Source organism: Pieris brassicae, chromosome 12 (assembly GCF_905147105.1).
Source record: "Pieris brassicae chromosome 12, ilPieBrab1.1, whole genome shotgun sequence".
Classification (NCBI taxonomy): domain Eukaryota; kingdom Metazoa; phylum Arthropoda; class Insecta; order Lepidoptera; family Pieridae; genus Pieris; species Pieris brassicae.
The window spans coordinates 10,110,153-10,131,418 of NC_059676.1; the positions used below are offsets into that span (position 1 = coordinate 10,110,153).

General features: G+C 35.5%; 1 protein-coding gene across 9 annotated transcripts in view; it reads left to right on the plus strand.

Annotated features, from left to right (window-relative positions):
* The window catches only part of LOC123717053 (P protein-like), a 56,546-nt gene that overhangs the window by 10,444 nt on the left and 24,836 nt on the right, over positions 1 to 21,266 (plus strand). For 3 of the 9 annotated variants that reach the window (XM_045672820.1, XM_045672817.1, XM_045672816.1), the window contains 3 exons: positions 8,272 to 8,564; positions 20,270 to 20,411; positions 20,781 to 20,814. In XM_045672820.1, the coding sequence (XP_045528776.1) occupies positions 8,363 to 8,564; positions 20,270 to 20,411; positions 20,781 to 20,814 (378 nt within the window). In that variant the 5' untranslated portion in view covers positions 8,272 to 8,362. Of the gene's footprint in view, positions 1 to 7,597; positions 8,005 to 8,163; positions 8,565 to 20,269; positions 20,412 to 20,780; positions 20,815 to 21,266 lie in introns of those variants that run through there. The other 6 variants (XM_045672814.1, XM_045672815.1, XM_045672821.1 and 3 more) reach the window with 5 other exon arrangements.

Genomic DNA, 21,266 nt, shown 5'->3' on the forward strand with positions numbered 1-21,266 from the left:
TTAATGCGTTAAAAAACAATAATTTTCGCCATTCGATGCTAAATAGTACGTTTATTTTCTAGCCAATAAACCTTCCTAAAAAAAAGTATATTTTTAATTATTCTATTTGTATACGTAATTAGTCAATGTTCTATGATCGGTCTATACGTCGAAATAAAGAATGTAATAAATATCTGGAAAACAATAATTGCTTGAAGCCGACACAAAAAGGAAACAGACAGAAAAATGTTGCCATCCTTTGCAATAACGGTTAGTTTTTCCACGAGGCCACTACACGAATGTCTCTACTTTTCTACAATTCTTAAACTCCGTATAGAACATATGGCACAGAAGTCTGTTTTACAACCGGGTTAAGAGGAATCTATGTTTCGTATTACGAAAGGTATTTGGATATAGGACCCGCCTTGAAGTCTCGTTTCGTAGTTCCACCACAATTATCGAGCTATGTATAATATATATATGCTAAATATAGTAAATATATCATCATTGTCTATGATTTCTGAAAGATCTCTTATCATTTGCGTTTATTTTATTCAATTTTGACATTCAACTCCCGGTCTGGTGTGTTTTTTTTTATTATTTCAAGAAATCACGAAAATTTTTCATATCATCAATCAGTATCTACGAAAAATCTTAATACATATTCCCAATTCGAACTGTAGCAATTCAAACAACATTAAACACCATTATATATTATTAAGATATGATATTTATGATAATAATTGAAAATTAATAAATATAAACTTTGACAATTATACGTACTTAATATTAATTATATTATAAATATTAACGGGTAAAAATGATAACAAAAAATTTAAAATTAATTAAATTACAAATAAGATATGCGATAATTTAAAATATGGCATTTGACACATTTCAAGGATATTGCACTTCTTACTAAGTATAAAATTGTCTATTAAGAAAATTTATAGTATACTTATAAACTTACATTTACCGTGACTTTCGTTTTTATTATATTATTCATCGAACGTGTTTTAAAACTAGCGGATCCCAAAGACATTTTCCTGTACCGCGTGTACATACAAAAATAAAAAATCTAACACAGTAAATCACTCATCAAAATCTGTCCAGCCGTTAAGGAGCTTAATTACAAACATATATATACCAGCTGTTAATTTACTGTATATATAAATAACCTGAAAGCAGCGCCATCTGCCGGGCTGATTTGTGAATCCAAACCACCCAGGGCGCCACCCAAACACATACTAAAAATAATTCAAATCGGTCCAGCCGCTTAAGAGGAGTTCTGTGGCATACACACGTGCAGAAGAATTATATATATAAAGCATTAAAATCGCTTACAAGAAGCTAAGAACTTTTGATTGGAGATTTTAAATGGACACAAAATGTAATTCGCTAGCGTTTAGCGCTGACAGAGAAAGAAAACCGACAGTAATTGAATTCGGTAAACATATTTTCGCCTATGCCGCGGATCCCTGTTCTTACTGGTAAAAGCTACTAATTAGTGTCAATGTCCGTATTAGACTTTCGAAATATTCGTGTTTGTACTCTTCTATCACAAAAACAGACAAGTTTCGTTTCGACAGAAATGTAACAATTCGTGTTTATTCGTTATATTAGGTCCTTACATATGAAATTGGCGTATTTCGTACTGGCCACTTTAATCACGATGTTCTCCTCTTTGGTAAGGAATTCCAAATTCAAATTTGTACAGCTATTTACTCATGTATTTGTGCTTCGATGACCGTCATTCATTTGTTTTTTTCTGTTTGCGTCACTCATTTTACAAAATGGAAAACTTAAAGTATCGCATTACGAGTTCCGCCGTGGCACTAGAGCTGCGGAAACGACTCGAAGGGTGAATGATGTGTATGGCGGTCATGTTGCAAAAGAAAACACAGTTCAGTTTTGGTTCCAACATTTTCGTTCTGGAAATTTCGACCTGCAGAACAAGCCCCGTGGACGGCCTGAGACCCAAGTTGATAATGAAGTATTGAAGGCTATTGTGGAAGCGGATCCATCGCAAACCACGTCCGAGTTAGCTGCAGGCTGCGGTGTTAGTGATAAAACTGTTTTAATTCACTTGAAGCAAATTGGGAAGATTAAAAAGCTTGAAAGGTGGGTACCTCACGAATTGACTGAAGCAAACCGGCAAACGCGCGTCGACTGCTGCGTTACATTACTGAACCGGCACAATAATGAAGGTATTTTAAACCACATCATTACCTGTGATGAAAAATGGATTCTTTACGATAATCGGAAGCGCTCAGCGCAATGGTTGGATCCTGGCCAGCCAGCCAAATCCTGCCCCAAGCGAAAAATTAACCCCAAAAATTACTTGTAAGCGTTTGGTGGACTAGTTCATTGCAGTTTTCTCAAATCTGGCCAGACTATTACGGCTGATGTCTATTGTCAGCAATTGCAAACCATGATGGAAAAGCTAGCGGCTAAACAACCTAGGCTGGTCAATCGCTCCACGCCACTGCTACTTCACGACAACGCTAGACCACACACTGCACAACAGACGGCTACCAAATTAGAAGTGCTTCAATTGGAATGTCTAAGACATCCTCCGTACTCCCCGGAACTTGCTCCAACAGATTACCATTTTTTTTAAATTTGGACAATTTCTTGCAAGGGAAAAAATTTAACTCTGATGAGGCAGTCCAAATCGCCTTCACAGATTTTATTGATTCCCGTCCGACTGGTTTTTTTTAGTAAAGGGATCAATGAACTACATATGAGATGGCAAAAGTGCATAGAACACAATGGTTCATACTTTGATTAATTAAACATATTATATTTAAAAATATTCGACTTTTTGTTCCTCCCATACAAAACGCGAATTTCATATGCAAGGACCTAATATTATACAAAATGTAGATAATCTGTAGTCTGTGTAGTAGATATTGCCAAAAGCTGCAGTTACAATTACGTTACAAGGAATTATTTGTACTATATGAACCCAACTTAAACGAGTATTTAAATTTATGATCTAAAAAGGAATTTTAAAATATAGTCTATGTACGTATTATATAGTCTGTAGATTTCTGAACAAATATTGTCAGATGTCGTATATACGCGCAGGAAAAGAACTACTAGCGTCTAACAATAGAGTTAAATGTATATCTAAGTAGCCACTACGACAAAAAAAATTATTTATAAACACGTAAACTAACTATATCAATGCCCCGTTACACTCGCGTAAATACCGATCTCGTGGTAGTGGAAATTCTACGAAGTCGGACTATATATATTTGATATATAATTAAGATTATTAGATACACACATTCATAATCTAATTAATACACAGATTTTACTTAACAACCAATATATATCTAGTACATTTTTAAATTCGTAACAAAATTTACGTAGAATTTCCGACATTAGTAAATTGTAAAATACTCTATAGGTTTTAAGATTTTTTAAACGGTTTTGGAATTATTAGTTTGATTATAATCAATTATTAAAAATAAAAACAAAAATTCAAAAGGCTAAACTTTCTATCTATAATATTAGGTCCTTACATATGAAATTGGCGTTTTGTATGGGAGGAACAAGGGCTTGTTCTGCAGTTCGAAATTTCCAGAACGAAAACGTTGGAACCAAAAACGAACTGTGTTTTCTTTTGCAACATGACCGCCATACACACCATTCACCCTTCGAGTCGTTTCCGCAGCACTAGTGCCACGGCGGAACTCGTACTCGGAAATAATGCGATACTTTAAGTTTTCCATTTTGTAAAATGAGTGACGCAAACAGAAAAAAACAGAAGAAAAAAACAAATGAAGACGGTCATCGAAGCACAAATACATGAGTAAATAGCTGTACAAATTTGAATTTGGAATTCCTTACCAAAGAGGAGAACATCGTGATTAAAGTGGCCAGTACGAAATACGCCAATTTCATAATATTATAGAAGATATTTATTTGAAGATCTTCCTCATACACAACATTTGACGTTATTTTATTTTGTGGTAGCAAAATAATTTCATGTTTTGGAGTTCGGCCATTGGCCATCATACAATTGCCCATGGGTTTTGTAGATATTGATATATTCCATAATACTGTGCAATTTTCTTTTGTCTATCACCAAAAGTTAGATTTTTATGGTGAATTTTTCGTAGCTTGGGTTATATTATTGCATTTTTATTACGGATACCTATTTTTTTACTAAATGTTATATAGACTATATCAGTCAGTAAAGATGCAGCTTTCTAATAGTGGTAGAATTTTTAATTCGATCTTGTAGTGTAAAAACATTAGACACATTCAAACAAAAATACAAATATTTCCGCTTTATTGAGAATTTACTGACTTCATAATATGATAGAAAGTGCGTCGTGTGTACGTGTGTAATTGTGTGTTAAAATCAGCTCGATTGACATCTTTTTAAGAGTTGCGAGGGGCATATGTATATGATTCTTGTGTATTTATGAAATGTAGGAACACAAAAGACAAAAATGGATACATGCTGAACACACGTTTAACTCAAGATAAGGAAAACGTTTCTCTAGTTCACTGTACATATAAAGATATGTTATGCTAGATAATGATTTATGAGCAATAAACATGATTGTACTCAAGAGATTTTCACACTTTTACCATAAATTTAAATTGTGTTTTAGTTATTGTATTTAACACGTATTACTAATATTATTTTTTCTTCTCCGGTAGACTCTTGACAGAGCGGTCGTGATCGCTATGTAGTAGTGGTACTAGAAGGCTTTACGGCGTTTCGCCATCGTTGCCTATTAGAGGTCATACATGCTACATTGAGTGTAGCTATTCTACTACAGCTTTAGATACAGTTACGAAGATATTCAGCAATTATGAAGTTGAATTGACTTGTTGGTCTCGCATCATGTATTCTCTTGTCTAAAGAAGAGCCAGCCAAATTGTTTGGATGACTTTTTAGTCAGCTTGTATAATTTAATAAATTAAATTTCTCCCTTGAAAGTTCCAGCCTTTATGTTGTAGTGAAACTGCCCATTTTAACATATACATATATTTATTTTCTTGGATTATCCTCGAAGCGTCCATCGCTTACTCTCAGCTTAATAATTTTCTCGACTCCTAGCCGGGGGGAGGCACCTAATTGTGATGCGTAGGTAGGCGAATGCGAGTTTCAACATCGAACGTCGAAGCAGAATATGAAATTTCACCCGGATCACCTCGGCATCCGTCGTTCCACAACTAAGCGTTGTTTTAAGGCAGTTTTTGCCGCCCACTACCATCATGTGGAACTGCCCACTGAGGTATTTCCGAACCAATTTAACCTCCTCTAAGAAAAGAGCGTACCAATTCTTAAAAGGCTGGAAACGCGCGCAATATCAGATGTTTCGCCATCCTTAAAAATAAAAATTTGAAAAGATTATTGGATAAAAAAGGTTTTCTGGTAATTATAAAAATCTGTTAATTTTATAATAGTTTTATTTGGCCACAAAGCTGTTAATAATCCAAGTAATCCATTCCAGCCCTCTCTAATTAGCATTAACTGTTTATTTTATTAACTTTTCATCGTAGGACATTATCCAAAAGTGCTTGGATAACCATTTGAACGGTTATCCTTGAAGTGCCCAACACAATATTAAGACGAAGATTTTCTTTACTGTTTAGGCAAAACTAAGTTTTATACATATACAGACGTAAGTAGGTCCCGTATGTTAAAAAAAACGTATTGGTTTACGTATGAGAGTCAGACTTATAATGTCTCGTTTCTGAATCATATTTAAGGGTCTCTGTTCAAATGTATTTAAATAAACGGTAAAATTTTAATTCAAAAGTCTGTATAATAAAATGAACATTTTCCATTTTTTTTTATCCAATAATAAAGTAAACAATAATTAAAAAAATACTGTTATTAATGACATAGTGTGTGAATTTTAAATTAGGGTCAGGCTGGGGTGTGGTCGTAATAAACTTCAAGGGTAATAATCGTTATAACATGCCAATGCCAAACCCATAGCATTTGAGGGCTTCTAGAAAGCAATATCACAAACCCCCAAATTGGTGTTTCTAATTTTTTTTTAATATAAAGAACGAACCCAGCCGCGCCCTCTTTTATATCCAATCTGCAATTTCCCTGCCCCCAAAAGTTGCTGGAGTATATAGAACTCAACCCACAACAGTATCTCTGCTATTTTAGACTGGGTGAGCAATATCCGCTAAAACCACCTCGAGTAGTTCCTTCAAAGTCGCGTTTCCGAGGCTCCAGGCTCCTTCTACCGGGACCTCACCGGCATCTTGTGCTCAAACACCTTCAGTGCAGTATACACTACATAGGTAGGGCATATCTTCTCCTTCTTACACCGCGTCGTCTAAAGCTAGGATTCGTCCTATGGATCTCCCTGTCTCGTTCTTTTGTTTACTTCTGTGGCGCTTCAACCCTAGATGGGATTTTATTTCAGATTGTATTTGTTTTTCTATCTATTTTTAGTAGAGACCAGGTGATCAGCCTGAGCCATCGGTCTAGGAACGATGTCTTCACTATAATTATTCAAGAACGACTATTAATTGCGTCCATAGAAAAAATATTGGAGCCGAGATTTTGTTAATATTTTGAATTTTCGTAGGTATTTTACCAATGTAATATTATGTTTGCACATTTCTTAAAACCCATTGCAAGGATTGAGCCGTTATCTGTTGTGTACAGAGCTGTAATCACTACTCAGAATGTTTATATATATTTATTAATATTAGATATACTTTAAGTAAATTATGTTAGTTTTAAATTACTTATTAATAGTTAGGCTAGTTATGTTGAATGATGTCTTTGTGTAGAGACAACTTTCTTCTTCTTCTTGACAACAGCCGGAATACTTTAAATTCCAATTTTATTTATCAATAGAACCCACAGATACACATATTTCTGTCATAAAACTGTCAGCGTTCGTTCTCGCGGTTCTCCAGTCGTGTCTTCGTGAACAGGTTCTAAGTCGAAATCGTTCGAATAGTTCGAGTAGTTCGTGAACTATATGATAGAACTTGTGTTTATACTATTGCTCTAAAATATCTTCTTTACATCGTAAGTAGACCCAATATGGGGCTCGCGCCCTACAGGGGCAATAAGATTGTTAAGGGATTTTGTTAGAAACATTAATAAAATTAATTTGAGTTTCTTAAGTGAACAATTTTTTTTTTTACTATAACAAATTATGTTAGATTGGGAGGGGCATAAAAAGGCTTAAGGTAGCATGGCACAAAGTATTGAGTTAGACAGTCTCAATACCGTTTGGCCTACGTAGATCGGATATTTTTTATTGTTAATTTTCTTTTTTTTATTGTTACTTTGTTTCATAGTAATAAATGTTATGTCTATGTCTAATTGAAGAACATATTGTCTTTAGTTTCACGCATTTCAATAAAACCTTTTTAACGTATAAATGCGCTATTAACGTAACGTTTGAGTAATTTAGCTCAGTGGTCTCACGCTGACCAAGTTGTAGTTATTGACGAACCATCTTTTACCTTGCAATTCGCCCCTGGAGTTGTGCAATGCAAACAATGACACCATTGTAGGCAATTCAGTTTTACTATGAATTAACCGTAAGCAACATTGAGAGACTATTAAAAATGTTTATGCAATTTGAGCATTCCACATATGTTACTTATATATTCGTCACAACATATAATTGTGACTTCTAAACGTAAGTGCTGAAAAGTTTATCCTTACTTTATATTTTTCGTTATCATACTACTGACTATAAATTGAACAAATCAGTGGCTCTACAAGCTTTTTAGGTCTTGCCTTCAGATCTTTGTTTGATGATCATTTATCAATCTAATAGGCAAGTGCCAGCCTTCTGTGCTTGACAGATGCCGTCTACTTTCGGCCTAAGACAAGTCTGTTTTCTTACAATATTTTCCTTAAGCGTTCGAGCGAAGGTTACGACCTCAGGGATGACAGTCGCACGCCGAAGCCACTAGGCCAAAATTACTTTACAACTTTTTTATATAATATACGTTATAACAAATTGTGGAATATTTGAAAGCCGGGGATACATACAAAGGAAACTCTTGGTATGTTTTCTACGATCCGTGGTAAGAAATATGTGCTGTAGAAAACAATCATGGTCTACTAGCCATAAAACTTCACCGAGTCACATGGACACGTGGCATTATAATCAGTAACGTCAAAATACATCTTTCAAATTTCAGTAAATTTTTAGTGTATTTTAGAGCATAAATTATCACATTTTATTCAACATAGAACTCTTCTTGCAATTATTCCAATGAAATTGCGGAAGACGCTTCGCTTTTGCAAATAATGAACAATATATCTTTTAGGTAGAATCTTAATAGCGAACGGGTTTTTAAGTGAAAATTGTTAGAACTAAAACCTCTGAAGTGCTGTGTTAGTCGACTCTTTTATGTTCCAATGGAAAAACTGTTGAAAAAAGTTAAAGATTGGCGGAGTGTCTCCAGAAATGCGGAACCGGAGCTCAGTAGGAGTCAGTATTCCCTGGTCTCCACGGGTGAGCTGACAGCAGAGGCTCTTCAGGTCTGGTTGAAGTTGCCGAGGAAGATAAAGTATGATCCGGACCTGGAGCCCTTTCAGAAGAGATACGAGAAAGAATTCGGTAAGTAGACTTTTAAAACGACTCTTAGTAAACTTTCTCAAATTATAACTCCTAAATATAAAAGAAATCTCCTATTTAGGGAAGTTGGCTAAATACATACTTTTTACGTAGTCATGCTGTTTCCCTCTAAACTGTAAAAAATAAATAAAATTTGCGTTGTCGTTTTCTACAAAGTGTACTATGGTGAATGTTCTGAAGAATGGTTTGCGCTGATGCCTCGTTTCAACACTGTACGAGCTGTTAATGCCTGGAAGTAATTCACAGTCCACTTCACAAAACACTTTCTTTTGCGAGCTAGCAAACTGTGGAATCGCTTTCCGGTGCGGGTCTTTCCTGTGAGATACGACCATCAAATGTTCAAAGTAAGAGTGTACTCCTTCCTCAAAGGCCGACAACGCATTGTCGTCCATGTGCTGCGATGGCTGCCCTTTTTGGGCGTCCCAAAGGCTCGTTTGGCCCATACTATAAAAATTCAATTTCAATTAAATTATTCGAAGAACGGGGAAGGGCACGGATACGAAGGAAAAACCTCTTAATAGGTTATTTATTAATTTTAAAAAAATGCATACAACATTCTTACAGTCTAAGCCAAAACAATAATGACGACAAAAATATAATAATATATTTAATATTAAATACATAATATATACATTATAACACTCTGCGAACATATATAAGTTATTAGGCCCGTTGCCTATATGCCGTTTTTATATGTATGATTTTGTAAATTATTGTAACAAAGTGTAAATAAATAAATAAAGATATCGTTAGTGTCAAGGACAGCATTCAGTAAGCGCAACGTCTTTGTTACTAGGGATCTGTGCAACAGACTCGTTCTGATATCACCTACCATATCTAGAAATCTATTTCGTGAGCAGTTGATCACCCTCCGCAAGACTTAAAGTATATAGTAGGCTAACTTTAAGGCCCCGTCTTGTTTCTCATCCCTAAGACAATTAATAATGGTTTTCGTGTATCCGGGAGTCAAATATCAATCCACTAGTTTGCCCTTACAACAACTGACGCGACTAAATGTTTTTAGTATGTTTAGTCTGGCTCAGAATTGGCGTTAGAAAATGGTGATTGACGTAGTCTTTGTAAACATTACTATATTTGTTATACGATTTCACTTTAATGATTATAAATCATTATAACAATGAACAAACTATATCATTGTTTAGTACTTTTAATAGTTCCTGTGCTACGCTGGTGACAGAACAGTGTCTCCCAACCTTCTTTGACACCCCCCCCCACCTTAGCCTTTCTTAAATTCTTATATAAAATTATGTATATAATTAAAAATGTTAATATCTTAAATTGAAATGTTCACTTACGAAAGTTTAATGACAGGTTTTACGATTACTTAGATACTGTTAATGCAACATAGTAAGTAGATTTGAAAACATATAATGAAAAACTGAAATTATAAATTATTATTTTGTTAAATAATAAATTTTCGATTGAACGAAAAGTACTTTATACCCACTTTAGGAAACACTGCCTTAAAGCATAAAAGGGCAAGGCCGAAATTTAAAAAAAAGCTGCCAATTGTCCAGGTATGAGTGTGTAAATCAAATATGTTCTAACGAACGGGATTGGTCTGCCTCTTCTCTATAGATAGTAACTTCAATAATAAAAAAGAATTGAAAATCTTTTTCAATATTAATCAGACAAATATTATTTAATTCCTACGATCAATCTAAGTATTTTTTAAGTCACGAGATCGCTACAATTTCCGTGTATCAAATTTTTTACCACATTCACACTAAATCTGTTCTGATTTTAAATCAATATGTTTAAAGTATATAGAAATAATTCTTAGTTTCTTAATCACCATTGGCTTATTGAAGGAAAATTTAAAATATTCTAGTGTGTCTAGCTAGCTAATAGAAGTGTCTAGCAGGAAGCATCTTCTATCATATACGGCTTAAAGACTACACATTTGGCAGACGAGTATATATTTCTAGATCTTGTTCACTGATATTGAACACAGCCGAGGTCGCGATTCCGTACTTATTTATTCGGGTAGACGCAGATGGTAACTGCAAATACTATAAAAGTTATTTGCGTTTTAAAGTGAGGTATTTTACCCTGACTAGAATAAAGTTGTATACGACCAAAACTATTGTGTACTGTTTAAACCTGTATTATATTGCAATTTCTTAGGTCATTGAACGGATAGAATTACACCGAGCGTCTAAAGTCATAAATAGCCAGGTGTATGGAAATATAATGTAAATAGCGACTCATTGCGACTTTGCATAGATTTACTGACAGACAGAAGAATCACAAACTGATTTGAATATGACCTAATGTTCTATAATCCCCTGGAAGTCTCCATCGCGTTCAGCCTTGAGCCTCGTATTTTACCTCGGACCAAGTCTTTCCGGCTCTCTTTGCCTGTTCTGCAACTGTACGACGGCAGGTTTGCTTGGGACAGCCACGCTTCCACCTCCCTTGCGCCTGCTTGGGGATATAATTGGAATCCCTTCGGATCGCCATTTCCACTTGCGTTGCTTCATTTGCTGGCTAAATCGAGTTTTTTAGCAGTTCGAGATCATCTCGAGCGAGTAGACTAGACCTTAGACGTTTCAGGTCCATAGAGCAGCACAGGTTTGACGTTGAATACGAATAATTTTAACCTTAATTCATCGTGTCACCATCAGTGGCTGCCATACAGGCCAAAATTGTGCGAAGGTTGCTCAGGCGTTGGCTTGCGTGGAGTAATGTCTTCTTCTGTACTTCTAGTTTCAGACACGATGGGTAACTTTTGAATCTAAACTCTTGCTGACCATTTCAGCTATTCACCATTTTCCTCATTAACTGAGGTTGGTTGTACCGTTTGAATCTTGCGCTACTAGAAGCAGTTCTGCCACCATTATCGAGAATAACCCCCGTTAACTCTCAACTCTGTTTCACCCTAAGGCTTCTGATAACCAGTCCCCATATAGTTTAATATGTAAGATTATTTATTTGTTTTTATCGAACAGGGGTCAAACAGACATACCGCCGCCCATAGACACTCTGAAAGCTAGAGGGCTCGTATTCTTTCACCCTAAGTCAAATTGATTCGAAAATACTTCAGTGGGCAGCTGGTTCTAAATAGTGCGAAAACTGCTTGAAAAACGCTCAGTTGGAGAACGCCAGACGGGTGGAATTTGTATTCTCGATCTCAGATGCCGGTATTAATCCGAACAGCTCCTCTGGACACTCCCTGATGAGACACTCCTAGAAGATGCAGAGTGAACCCACACCTCTACGCAGCGCCAAAGAATCAAGCTGCTCTGATTGGTCGTCGATGACTCTTCGTTAGATACGTTTAAGTGGAAGGAACAGGTACTAGTGCCCCCGCCCAGAGTTGAGAACAGAACTTCATGTGGGGCTCGGAAAGTCGCTCTATTTGCTATACATTTATCTTTACGTATACAATGTTGCTAAGTACCATAGCAAATGAGCAACGTCGTAAAAAATGCAAATTACAACAAAATATCGCAATTGCACTGTTGCAGCTAATTAATGTTTGTACTTTGTTGCCATGGCTACACTATCGTTTGGAACAGTCTTATGACTCATTTTATTATTCGGCATCTTCCGGTGAAACTTTTTTACTGGATAGGAGGCAAACGTGCAGTCATCGACAATTATTTTAGTGGGTGCTTTGCCGGCCTTTGAGGGATGAGTATGATTTTTATTTTATACAATTGCAGGTCATATCTGGGTAGAGCCCCACCGGTAGTCAATTCTACAGTTCGCCAGCTTTTACTTATTATTATTACTTAACTGCCCATCTTAAGTGCGTATGAGTACCTTGACACAAAACTACGAAGATATATTTTTTATATCGAATACATTTTTAATTCCAGATAATACATTAAAAATATAATATTTCTTATTACCAAATAACGTTGTTGATTATTTAAATACTTAGATTATCTTATGAGCCACTTGTGTATGTTTTCAACCGATTTAAAAACTGTGCACGTCACAACAATAATAAAAAATATTGCTGGAGCCCACAAACAAAGACTCCACCAACACTTGAATGTTGAGGCTATTTAACTTCTTGACGTGCGTAGTGCGAAGGTTGATAAGGACAAAACCATTCCAATTAGTGAATTAGTGCTAAACAGTGGTAAGTGGAAAATTAGTACACAAGAACATAGTGTCTTCCCGTTTATAGAAACTTAAAGTAGTGTTATTGGATAGTTAATGTTAAATATTCTTTTTAATAAATTAGGTTAGTTTTAAATTACTTTTTAGTCTAAAGGCTAGGCTTATCTTAGGCTAAATCGATGAATGACAATTATAATAAACTAAGGTTTTCCTTAAATAGCACTGACACGCTTTAATAACATTTATATTTTCATGTGTTTTTTTTAAATGACTGTTTTAGCCTTGTCCTTGCTTTTTATCTGTTTTTGTTACGTCTCCAAATGTATTTGAGTGTTAACGGGATATCTAATCACATAATTTATTTATCGTTATCATAGCAGAGTTACATGCAAAAGGGCTACTGATATACCAAAAAAGTTGTGGTTTTTAATTTATTAAGAAGCCCATGAAGAACTTTTCTGTGCCGTATGTAGCATAGAGCTCAGTGGTCGTATTCTTTAATATTACAGCCTATTTTTCTTACCTCGGAAAGTCCAAGGATGGCCAAAAGTCTAGGTATCTTTCATTTGACGATAAGGATTTCACCTTGTAGATACAGATATTGTAGATTATTTGAGATTAATTTTTGTGCTCGTTTTTCTGTCGGAGGGTGGTGATCGCTGGTCCCCACGGTGATCAGCCAGTTTGGGGAACGTATCATTTATAATGTAGCAGAGGACCAATGGAACAGTTCATGGGACTCTCAACCCTGAAGTCGTGACTATCGTCTATGCATTTATTAATGTACGAAAACTGAATCCAACCTACATAAGGTTGGATTCAGTTTTCGCACTTAAATGCCTATTTGGTACGTTATGCGTTAACTATGCTTGTTAAGCCAGCCACGCTCCTTCCAGAAACTCAGAAGTTTCCCGGGCATTTCGCAGGCTTTACGGAGGATTTCTTTTTAATTGGAAGCCACATCCACGCATTCCAGGACCGTGTGGGCGACTGATTTCACTGCGCTGAAACAGCATCTGCACTAGGGACGCGCCAAGGATAAAGAGATGTTCATTAAGGATTTTTATCAATGTGAGACAAATAAAACTTGCTCATTTGTTGAATTAAAACACAGATGGCTGATCACTTTAAAAGATGAAGGAAAACTACAGAAGGTTGAGGTCCATACCAAGGGTCATTGCTTTTTGTGGCCCCAGATAAGAGAGATCCTTTATTTGTTTCAATAAATATGAAGGTGAATGTAGATAAACATGCAAATATCAAGATATAATTCAAAATAGTATATGTTTACTTTATTTTATATCGCCATTTCCTAAAGGGGTAGGCAGAGACCACGGATTCTCCACTTGCTACAGTGCTAACATTTTTTGCTTCATCCACTTTCATGACATTCACCAGGCATGCTCGTCGGTTATAGGTACTTTTGACTTGTACCTTCTCTAGCAACTCCTAGATTTGGTTCAGGCGTGTACTACAAGGCCTTCCCAACTCGACTTCACCATCCACGGTTGCCTTTTAGGTAGATCCCACTTTTTAACTGCTTTTTTTCAACTTCTTCATCCATTCATGACCAAAGTATCCCTTACGTAACCCCTACGTCCTGTTTTAAAAAATATTGTCATATAGTAAAAGCATTGAATTCCTCATTGAAACTGTAACGGTAATGATCTGGGAACGTTTAAGCGTACTATAAATAAATAAGTTTATTGAGTTTTGAACAATGCGTAATACATGTGGAATTTTTTATAGATAATTATACAGTTTAATGATTCATAAATGGTCATAAATTATACATAAGATGTTTATTACATAACATCTATATGACTCGAAGGTGATTTGTATAATGCATTTATGTTTGAAACTAAATCGTATTTGACGTGGTGATTTAAATAAGTCGCAAAATATGTGTTTTAAAGACATTTTATCATTCATTTTTATTAGTATGTGTTTATGTTTATTCGTTAGAAATGTTGGCCTAGAGGTGTCAGCGTGCGACTCTCATCCCTGAGGTCGTAGGTTCGATCCCCGGCTGTGCACCAATGGATTTTATTTCCATGTACCCATTTAACATTAGCACGAACAGTGAAGGAAAACATCGTGAGGAAACCGGCTTGCCTTAGACCCAAAAAGTCAAACACAGGAACACCTACTTGCCTGTTAGATTTAAAAGTAACCATAAAACCGATGCAGAAATCTGAGCCCCAGACCTAAAAAGGTAGCGTTGCCTACCTTAATAATATTTTCTAATTGTTCTGGTATCGTAAACGATAAAGAAAGTGTGGCCCTATCTTGATTCCCGGCGAAAATTACCGGATTTATAATCATAATTTATTTTATCCGCAAATTATGCACAGTATTAACATAAGTTCAATAAACTTCGAATAACATTGAATAACACATTGAGTTTTTTGGCTTGTTTTGACAATTCGCAAGATCATGACCCATTTAAAATGTTTTTGTGATTTAATAAGTGGGTTGGTTTTTGAATCACCATGTCAAGTAAAATTACAATATTCAAAACACAAAGAAATACACATTCAGTAACTGTAAGGCTCCTGGGTTAACGGCTTTAAATAATAAAGGATTTTGGTTTTAACCACTCGCGTACATCATTAGAATATAAGCGAAATAATAAAATGTTAATATATGGAATGAATGCAATGTAACAGTTGAAGAGAGTGCCCACGTCTGGATTTAGAAAATTGCCGTTCTTATACAACTAAGAAAGCCTGAGAAAGAGAAAAATATACAGCCTCGGCTCGTAGCCTTGGACTACAAAGTACATATTAAAATTAAAGTATTTTATAAAAGGTACCTTTTATAATAATTATGGCTAAAGTCAAAAATAAATATACATTAAATGCTTCTAATTTTACATTTACTGCCAGTTCCCAATCTTTTTAATCGCCAAGTTTTCTTTTTTATTACACAACGTTTGTAATGAGCTGCAACCATAACACCATGTTCCACATGACATCAGCAGGTGGCATGGTGAAATAGAAGCACGCACTTATATTCTCGTGGGAACAACACGCAATGTTAATAAGTGTTACTATATTTACTTAATTTTCTACTCTCTCTTCGGTCGGCAGCTCATGTCTGAGCGTCAACAAGGAAACATATGAACCAGACACTACACTAGATTTACTAAACCAAAACGTTTAATTCCCTTTGGCGTCTTATTCCTGTTGTATCGAAAAGTCTGATTTCAGTTACTATAGAGTAATTATAACAAAATACCGTCATATTTATGTCATAGTACGTCTACTCTCGGTTTCAAGATACTGACGGTCAACCTCCAGTAATGGAGAGGTTAATTTACATTTAAGTTTGTTCCTTAGAGGTAGTGTTGTTCCTTAGAGGTAGTGTTGTTCCTTAGAGGTAGTGTTGTTCCTTAGAGGTAGTGTTGTTCCTTAGTGGTAGTGTTGTTCCTTAGAGGTAGTGTTGTTCCTTAGAGGTAGTGTTGTTCCTTAGAGGTAGTGTTGTTCCTGAGAGGTAGTGTTGTTCCTTAGTATGCCTAGTGGCGTCGATCGCAGTAGGTTCGATCCGACTTCTTTCCGTCTAAAACATCGTGAGGAAACCCGCCTTAGACGGCAATAAGTCGACGGCGTGTGTCAGACACAGGAAGCTGATCACCTACTTACCTATTAGATTGACAAGTGATCAATAGGTACAGAAATCTGAAGCCCAGTACTAAAAAGCTAGCGACACTGGTTTGCTTTTTCTTAAATTCCTTAGTGGAAGAGTTCCCATTACCGACCTTATTATTTAAGTTTTCTAATTATTCTGGTTTCGTAAACTATAAAGAGAGAGTGGCTCTATGTTGATTTCCAGTTGACTGACCAACCTCCAGTAATGGAGAGTCACTAAAAGAAGACTGTCTACTGTGTCCAAATAAGGTGACTAAATATACATGATAAAAACCCCATGCTATATCAGTACAGTTGCGTAGTTGCGTGCAAATATTTACCGTATGTCTTGACAATTTTTACATATAATATCATTGTATGTTTACCGATATAATTATATTCAAGTAGATTTAGATTCTGCGTCATCCAATCCAAGTTTATTTCGATTTTTCATTGCTTTAGAAATTTACATACCGCTTGATGAATAAAGTCGATAGGAAATCAGTGCGCAAGTGTGGCTGTTTATATATAACAGTGGGCAAATGGGCAGGAGGCTCACCTGATGTTGAGTGATAGCCTTTGGAGACCCCAAAGACAGTGGGCTCGCGAGTGCGTTGCCGTCCTATAAGTGGTTGTTTATTGCAATACGTTTTTGAGTAAGTAACACTTAGCACCAATCCGAATATCACCCTTATAACCTGAGGAGACGGTCGTTTTTGACCCCAATTAAATCTACTTAGCTTGATGTTCACCAACCAGATGGACAGATCAAGTGAAGGACTCATCGTCCGCTCGTGAGCCGATGGACAGAAACTGCTGGACAGAGGTCCGCTCCAGATGTTTTCTTGAAGACCACCACGCTCAGACATGAGCTGACGACTGATGCGAGATACGTTGACGTTACATTAATATAAATATTGTTGTAAATAAAAGAAAAAGGACAGCCATGTCTCATCGTTTTCAACATCTCTAGGCCAATCACGGAGAGGCGACTTGATTCATGTCTGTATTAAACCACTCACAATCTAACAAAAGTTTTCGTCCTTTGTTTCGGTATGGAACATACCATCGGAAATAAGGCAGATGTCAAGACATATTCGAGAAGCTTTTAAGTCACACGAGGCAATTAAAAAGAATAAAACTTGAAGGTTTGTTTATTTAATTATACATTAATAGAAAAATAAATAACACATTATTTGGGATCCAACGTGCGGGTCCTATTGAACAAGCGATCTCTTTTAGGCAACCCTAGAAAGGCAAAACAAAAAACATATTAAGGGTAAAAACAAAAAAATCCTCGTAATTTTAATTTATGGTCTTACTCAGACCATTCAGGGACAACATACAATTTGTACCAAGCCATATTTGGTGAAGCCCTTCGTACGTAAAGATAAATATTATTTCTAATTTGAAGGTTATATGTCACGTAAATGACAATTAGCACTTGACAAAAATGGCGGAACAAATTTGTTTGTACAATGTTATTAAATGATTATAATGCGTGTTTCGCCACTGAACTTAGAAGTAATTAGATTCGAGTTTTAGGTAAAAGAACGTCTGAAAATTGAATGGAATACAAACGGCAAACTTGCCATTTTGGTCTAGAACCAATTTAAAAATCGTTCTTTGTTGTTCAGAATTCCTCTTTGATAGTAAATTGAGTCGCTTAAATCCTGAACCTGTAGAGAAATATCTAACGTACAAAAATTCTCGTCGGAGTCCCTCATACAACCTTTATTGATCCGGGGAATGTGTCAAGGGCAGTTTCACCTTGATGGTACATAGAAACCAACCAATAATCTACTATGAATTAGATGTTGCCTTTAAAATGTCTTGTTCAACCAAATGCGAATGTCTTTCCGCAGTTAAAGGCGCAAAAACAGCCAATCGCATATCTGTTTATACAAAACTTGTCACAGCTCCAAGCTCGATGTTATTTTCGAACCGGTTCAATCTGGTTTTGCGAAACTAACCCAACTCGTGTGTTATAGATTGTATGCATCTATCTTTAGTACTATCGAAGATAATACAGTTTGTAAGTTTCTAATGAAGATAGATATTTCGTTATAGGGTTTTTCAGACACATCAAGAACATTATTTGATAAGATTACATCAAAATTAAAATATTAATCGTCAATTACGATAACAAATATTTGGCAATCAAACTCACTTGGCATGAGCTCCGAATATTGTTTTATAAATATTGAAGAAGGAAAACGACAATGTTATATATATGTTTGACATTATCTTTGTTTAAAAAAAGAATACATAACTTGGTAGATTTACCTAATGTTTTAAGTCAAGTGAATTTCCTATTGAAGAGAAACACATCAGTCCTTTTCTACGTTCGGGCAGAGAAAGAGAGAGACAACGTCGGTTGCTCATCTAAATAAATCTGCAAACGACGCTTTGAGTACATGCGCAGCAGATCCATTTTATGACATTCTGCAGTCACTGTTGATCCGTCACCAATAATAACAAATGTAAACTATTATATTACATTTTTAAAATTGCATTTATATTTCTTAATCTAGTATTATTTTATCATTGTAATGTTCCCTTTGAATGTTGTGCACACTTGATGCGTATGCGTGTGTCTTTTTGTAGGTGATATGTTCTCTGTATGTTTAGTTAGTGTACATTATTAAAATAAATAAATATATATAAGTCGTTGGGAATCTCACTGATTACAACGAATATTACTTACAAACTCTGAATATTTCTATAAGGTCTATTCAAAAGCTTGATGATCGAAAATATAGCACATTACGTTGGATTCTGATTGGTCAAACTGAGAGTGAACAGTGTCCAATATTGAAACCCAGTTTAAGTGATTCTTAATATCAGTCATATATTTTGGGGTAAGCATACAAAGTACTGCCGAATCCTTTTCTATGCGTATGCTTAATTATACCAATAAATTGTGTCTGCTCTTATAATTATAACGAACGAGCCAAAGCCTTTTCTCTCTCAGGCTTTCTTAGTTTTATAAGTGTGGCGAATTCCTAAATCGTCGTAGTTACGATCCGAGAGTATATTATTATTTATTTGTTCAGATAAAATAATCCATATTTATGATAGTATAAACTTACAGACTAGTGTTAGTATATTATTATTATAGAGACTCTCTTCAACTGTTACATTGCATTCATTCGTTATATGGCAAATAACATTTCATTATTTCAGAAAATGCTAGAGCTTCCAGTAACCGTACAACTTTAATACTTGATATTTTAGTTTAGTCACATTTTTTTTACAAATTTCTCTAAACACAAAGTAGGGGTGTAATAGTAAAATGGGTTCAACAAATTATACTATTAGGAATTGTAGTTTTTGTCTTCATATTCGTGTGATTGATCTGGTCGATCTGAAAACCATCTATTGTTTGTGCACTAACAAGATGAATAATTGGTTAAAGCAAAGCAGATCCTGCTGGGCATCATGAGGGTACCTGAGTCGTTAGCTAGTGATGTAGAGAGATTGTAACCGAGATGAAAGATAGCTCGCAACAAGAATGCTGCTTTTGTCAGTTATTCTCCATGCAAACACTTTGTACTACACAATACAATTTTTGTTATGTTTATTTTCCATATAAGGATTATTAAAGTGCAAATATCGCTAATAAAAAATGTTAAAGGTTGATTATAAAAAAAATCTTGTGATTGGTCCCATTTATCAAAAAGTTTAACACCTGTTCTCAGACCTACCAATCACAAAACATTTCATAAAATTCTGTTCGCTGTTTGGTAACAAGCACTGCGTCCCGAGAACTTTACATAAAAGTGTACCAAGTTTCCCATGTCCTTGGAAAATAGGGTCTTTTCCTAGACGAGTGTTAGGTTCAGTTTTTTACGGTGCCTCATCATTCCCATTTTTTTTTGACGGCAAAAAACAAGACAATTTTTGCTCTAATTTTTCAGATTACTTTTAGTGAAATTATTTAAAAATCGTTATTTTTTTTAGCCCAATCCGACATACCATTAGAACAGAATGGTGCGCGGGAGTCTAAGAGGTTGCCCCTCGTGAAATCTGCTCCTCATCTCAACAACAACAAGGAGGATGGCCAAGTCGTCGATGGTATTGATGAGAAGCCCAATGATGAGAGGTACATACAGTTATAGTTCTCCAAAGTACAGTTCTCCAAAAATTTAACTTCACTTGAGAAATTGTTGCTTATTTTGACCTTTATGTGTGTGATATGTCTAAAAAAGTCCCAGTTTCATCAAAATCGAGACAGCTGTTTACAAGATATTTACCAAACACTATACTTGAGTACTTTTTACGTATACCGTACCGCAGGTGTACGGTACATAAACTTTAAAGTTCCTTAAATTGAATTTTCACAACTGTAACACCGTGTAACTAGAATAAAATATTCCTGGCAGTTGTCAATATAAATGAATTCTTTCATACTTTGCAAATGACCGTTCATAAATAGCAGAACAATTGATATTTTAATTTTTATCTCTTGCAGTCTCGGCCACAAATCGTCAGAGAAACAAAGTAAGGTGTGTAACATTTTTGACCTTGAATATGCAATTTAAACTTATTGATGCGAGATAGACAATTGTAACAGATGATTAGCTTCTAAGTAACAAAGAGAAATTGTAGCGAACTAGCATCTACATCTACGATTACTAGACCAATGGTTTGAGTAGTGTTGGCCTAGGGACTTCAGTGTGCGACTTTCAACCCTGAGGTCGTCGGTTCGATCCCCTTTCTTTCTATGCGCGCATTTAACATTAGCTAAAAACAGTGAAGAAAAACATCGTGAGGAAAATACCCAAAAAGTCGACGGTGCGTCAGGCACTGGAGGCTGATCACCCACTTGCCTATTAGAATAACAAATCCTGAAACTAAAACAGAAATCTGTGGCCCAGACCTAAAAAGGTTGTAGCGCCACTGATTTATTTATGTTACGAAATATTAATTTCGTGTTTAATTGATTTTTCACGGTCTT